Raw genomic sequence first — 3800 nt, 5'->3', positions numbered from 1 at the left:
ATAAAACTTATAATTTTCCAAATTTTTATTTGTATACAATTTTTATTCAATTATGGTGTTTGACATTTTACAGTTTCATATTATTGTTTACATTTTTATCCATGCCGGTGATTATCTAAATGGCCTGAGCTTAAAGTTTGGAAAAATTCAACTTGTCACTTGTTTTGTATTACATCGAACTACATCATAGAAATTTGAATCTATCTTAGAAAAAATACTTACAAATTTAATCGTTTGGTAACGATTGAAATTTTTTTTAGTACATACAAGTACAAAAATCGAAATATTTAAAAAACTACCTATATTAAATTAAGCTACTTTCATAATCACCGGCACATTTGTACAATAACTTATGTCTATTTAAAATTTTACATTTATCTACAAAGCAAATAATTATTCTATGTAATAGATACGTTTTTACGTACTCTATTCACAGATGGTACAGCTCATTTAATGTTTATTTAATCATAAATATACAATAAATAAAATCATCCTTTTGTACTGTGATATATATTTTACTTTACGTTTTTCTCACTGAGTGAAATAATTTGATTTTTAACGTGTTAATTGTAACACATTTATGAAGGTTGTCATTTTATTTTATTATATATGTTCTTAGTTTTGTGTGATCTTAATTAAAAAGTCAAAATGCTAAATAAATTATATTTGAAATATAAAAAACCCCCAAAAATGCTCATAAATGCTAAAAATTTGAAATTTAAAATATTGAGTTTCTGTGTTTTTGTTACTTTTATAATTTTTATTTATTTCTTCAATAAATGCAAGTGAATGTGATTATTTTGAAGAATATAGTGAGATACAGAAATTTTAGTGCTAGAAACTAGAATAAATACCCACAAAAAGTAAAATGACATTCCTACGATTATTATGTACATTCAGTTTTTACGTTTTGAAACTATTTCGAACACATCTATACATGTATTTTTCATAATATACTTATGCGACAATAATATTTTATTTCTTGCAAAGAAGGAACCATAAAATACAATCGTCACAATAACGTATTTGTGACGAACGTTAGACTTCACTGGTTTTTAATCATTTTCGGATTATTTCTAATACAAAGCTGCGAAACAAATGTTATCTTCGTTCAATAATTAAACATATATTTTAGTTTTTTTTTTGCAGTGTTTGTAGCAATTTTACTCCTTTTATCCCAATTTTCTATTGAAATTATTCTGATTAGTATAAGTGCACGTATATAAAAAAAATGTATAATTATATTTGTATTTTTTAACGAAAAATAACTATATTTTGAGCATGTTGTCAGTTATTTTAATAATCTAATAATTGGTGATCATGGTCCACTCTTGTTATACAATGATTAGCACACTTTGAAATGTTCAAAAATATGCTATCTAGTGTGTGCGTTCTGTACCAATAAAGGAACAAATAATATATATGTATGTTGAGATACTTTAGGTAAGATAATAAATTGTTAACATTCACTTTGCAGTAACATTGGCATTTTATAAAACAGTACTTTTTTTTTACAAATTATTATTAGCAAAATGTTTTGCTTTTAGTGAACAAATACTTAAGAATGTAATGCATTGATTTTCTAGAAAAATGAAACATCATTTCCATGCTTGTTTCTGCGCTTTCTGGGATGCTAGTTTCTTTGTGATGTACGATGAAACTAAAAGCGCTGCCAATACTATCACAATAAGATAATAATCGAAATCTTCTTTCAAAACGTCAAATGTTTTAGACGGCGCCACGCGTGTGTAGAATAAGTCTGCGAACATCGTATTACATGCATAATTACATGTGCTTTTGTAACTTTCATGTCATTAATATTGGATTATAAATGTTAGTTTTTTAGTTGTTGATGCAGGTAGGAGTAAATATACTTATATTTTAAAGTACTTACCAAGACCGTGTACAAAAACTAAGCAAGTACTTTCAAGGCCACTAGGACTAGTATGAATGCCAGATACCCTAAAGACGCTTTGATTATAATTAATTATTGCGTCCATATGAATAGGTACCTCGGGCATATATGGTATCACACCTTCTTCACGCATTTCTGGATTAATAGGCCGCCGTGGATCTACCATCATCCACGGTAATTCCAATATTCCGCCATTAGCTAGAGCCACTATCAAAAATGGAAAAAAATTAAGTAATCATGTTATTCTATTTGTAGATGTTAAAAGTTTATTCAACTTTCATAATAACAATCAATATTTATATAATACTAATTTGAATAATATTTATGTAATTCACGTACCTATAATATGTTTGCTTGTGATACCTTTTTCGGTAATAGTTTCCCGCATAGATTCTATTGTTGCGGGGAAAATAAAGGCTTGCCTTTCTACAATTGGCAATTTAGTTGTAGATAAAGATGAGAACACTATAATAAAATCAAAACATTAAATTAATGGTATTTAATCTACATCAGAACAAAAATTTGAATAAAGTATAATAATAAAACATCGTGTACACTACCTGTGGTATTACTCTGTATTTTTCCTTCATATAATTCTAAACTAGCGATTTCTGTTCTTCGACTTTTCTCGTTAAAATAACTGTACACTATCCAATTTTCCGAATGCACAACGTGAACTGGGCCACGAACTCTTTTATGCATAATAGAAAATATCATTGCTCCAGATACCACGTCCAATAAATATAGATTAAGCGTATCTATAAGGCATAAATTATATTAAAATAAAGGGTTCTGTAATATGAAAATTTAGTAACAAGTTTTTGTTTAATAGTATTATAAATAACATACTTTTGTGAGTGTATCCAACACCCTCTGTTACTATAGCGACTAAGTTAGGATTAATATACTTATACAGTACTGATCTATCACTTAAAACTCTACCCTGCGAATGAACACGTTCTATTGGACTTTTCGATACAACGTGTGTTATTCTTTGGTTTTTCGGCGAAAGCAGTAACTCCCATACTTTATGGGCAATAAGTTCCTATAAAATCAAATTAAAATCAATGACTGGTATAATGTATCAACTAAATAATATATTTAAATTTATACGTACATGAGCTGTACTATATGATAGAGAAAATCCAGATAATATTCCAGTTGTTTGATCAGCAGTAAATATGTATGTACTTTTAGCAAAAGACGCCGCAATTGCTGTTGCGCTTTCAGGATACACATGAGCTTTATCTCGTGTGTCAAAAATAAGAATACCTCGCAGGAAATCATCCGTTGTTATGTGAAGTAACATGGACTGTTTTATCTTATATCCTAATTTTACTAAACCATCCAATGGGTGGCCCGTAATTGGATTAAATGTATACACAATTCCTTCCCCCGTTTTCTAAAATATTTAAAAAGTATTGTTGTGTATTGAATAAAATACAAGTTTAATTTACAATATAAAATGCATACTTTATCTTCTGCCAGTAATGCACATTGTGGAGGATATGGAAAATGCCTACTGCCACGTTGTACATATAAAATTATTGCATTTGATCTTTTAGTAAAACCTCGAATACTCGGTACTCTAAGTTGCCAAATAATTTCACCTTTTCTAGTTTCAATACCATACAACTAGAAATGAATTTAAATATTAATATTGAATAATTATACATGTAATGTGTATTTTTGTAATCCAAATTTATCTCGTACTAAATCAGTACGTTGATTGGACTGTTGAGGCGTAATACTTAATATCGATTGGAAAAATGCCTTTGCTTGTTTAAATTGAGAGCTGATTCTTCTATACATCATACTTAATACATCCCCTAGATATAACATAAAAATTATGAAATATATTATATGTATAATACTTATACTGCAA

General features: G+C 28.2%; 1 protein-coding gene across 1 annotated transcript in view; it reads right to left on the bottom strand.

Annotated features, from left to right (window-relative positions):
• Positions 1-1598: 1598 nt before the first annotated feature.
• The window catches only part of LOC108577577 (ER membrane protein complex subunit 1), a 5841-nt gene continuing 3639 nt past the window's right edge, over positions 1599-3800 (bottom strand). Inside the window, 7 exon segments of the mRNA XM_017940759.1 lie at positions 1599-1759; positions 1895-2122; positions 2255-2380; positions 2476-2673; positions 2765-2960; positions 3033-3317; positions 3389-3744. Coding sequence (XP_017796248.1) covers positions 1599-1759; positions 1895-2122; positions 2255-2380; positions 2476-2673; positions 2765-2960; positions 3033-3317; positions 3389-3744 — 1550 coding nt within the window.

Source organism: Habropoda laboriosa, unplaced genomic scaffold (assembly GCF_001263275.1).
Source record: "Habropoda laboriosa isolate 0110345459 unplaced genomic scaffold, ASM126327v1 scaffold578, whole genome shotgun sequence".
In the NCBI taxonomy this organism is placed as follows: domain Eukaryota; kingdom Metazoa; phylum Arthropoda; class Insecta; order Hymenoptera; family Apidae; genus Habropoda; species Habropoda laboriosa.
The sequence above is the reverse complement of the archived record's forward strand: the minus strand, read 5'-3'. Positions and strand labels throughout refer to the sequence as shown.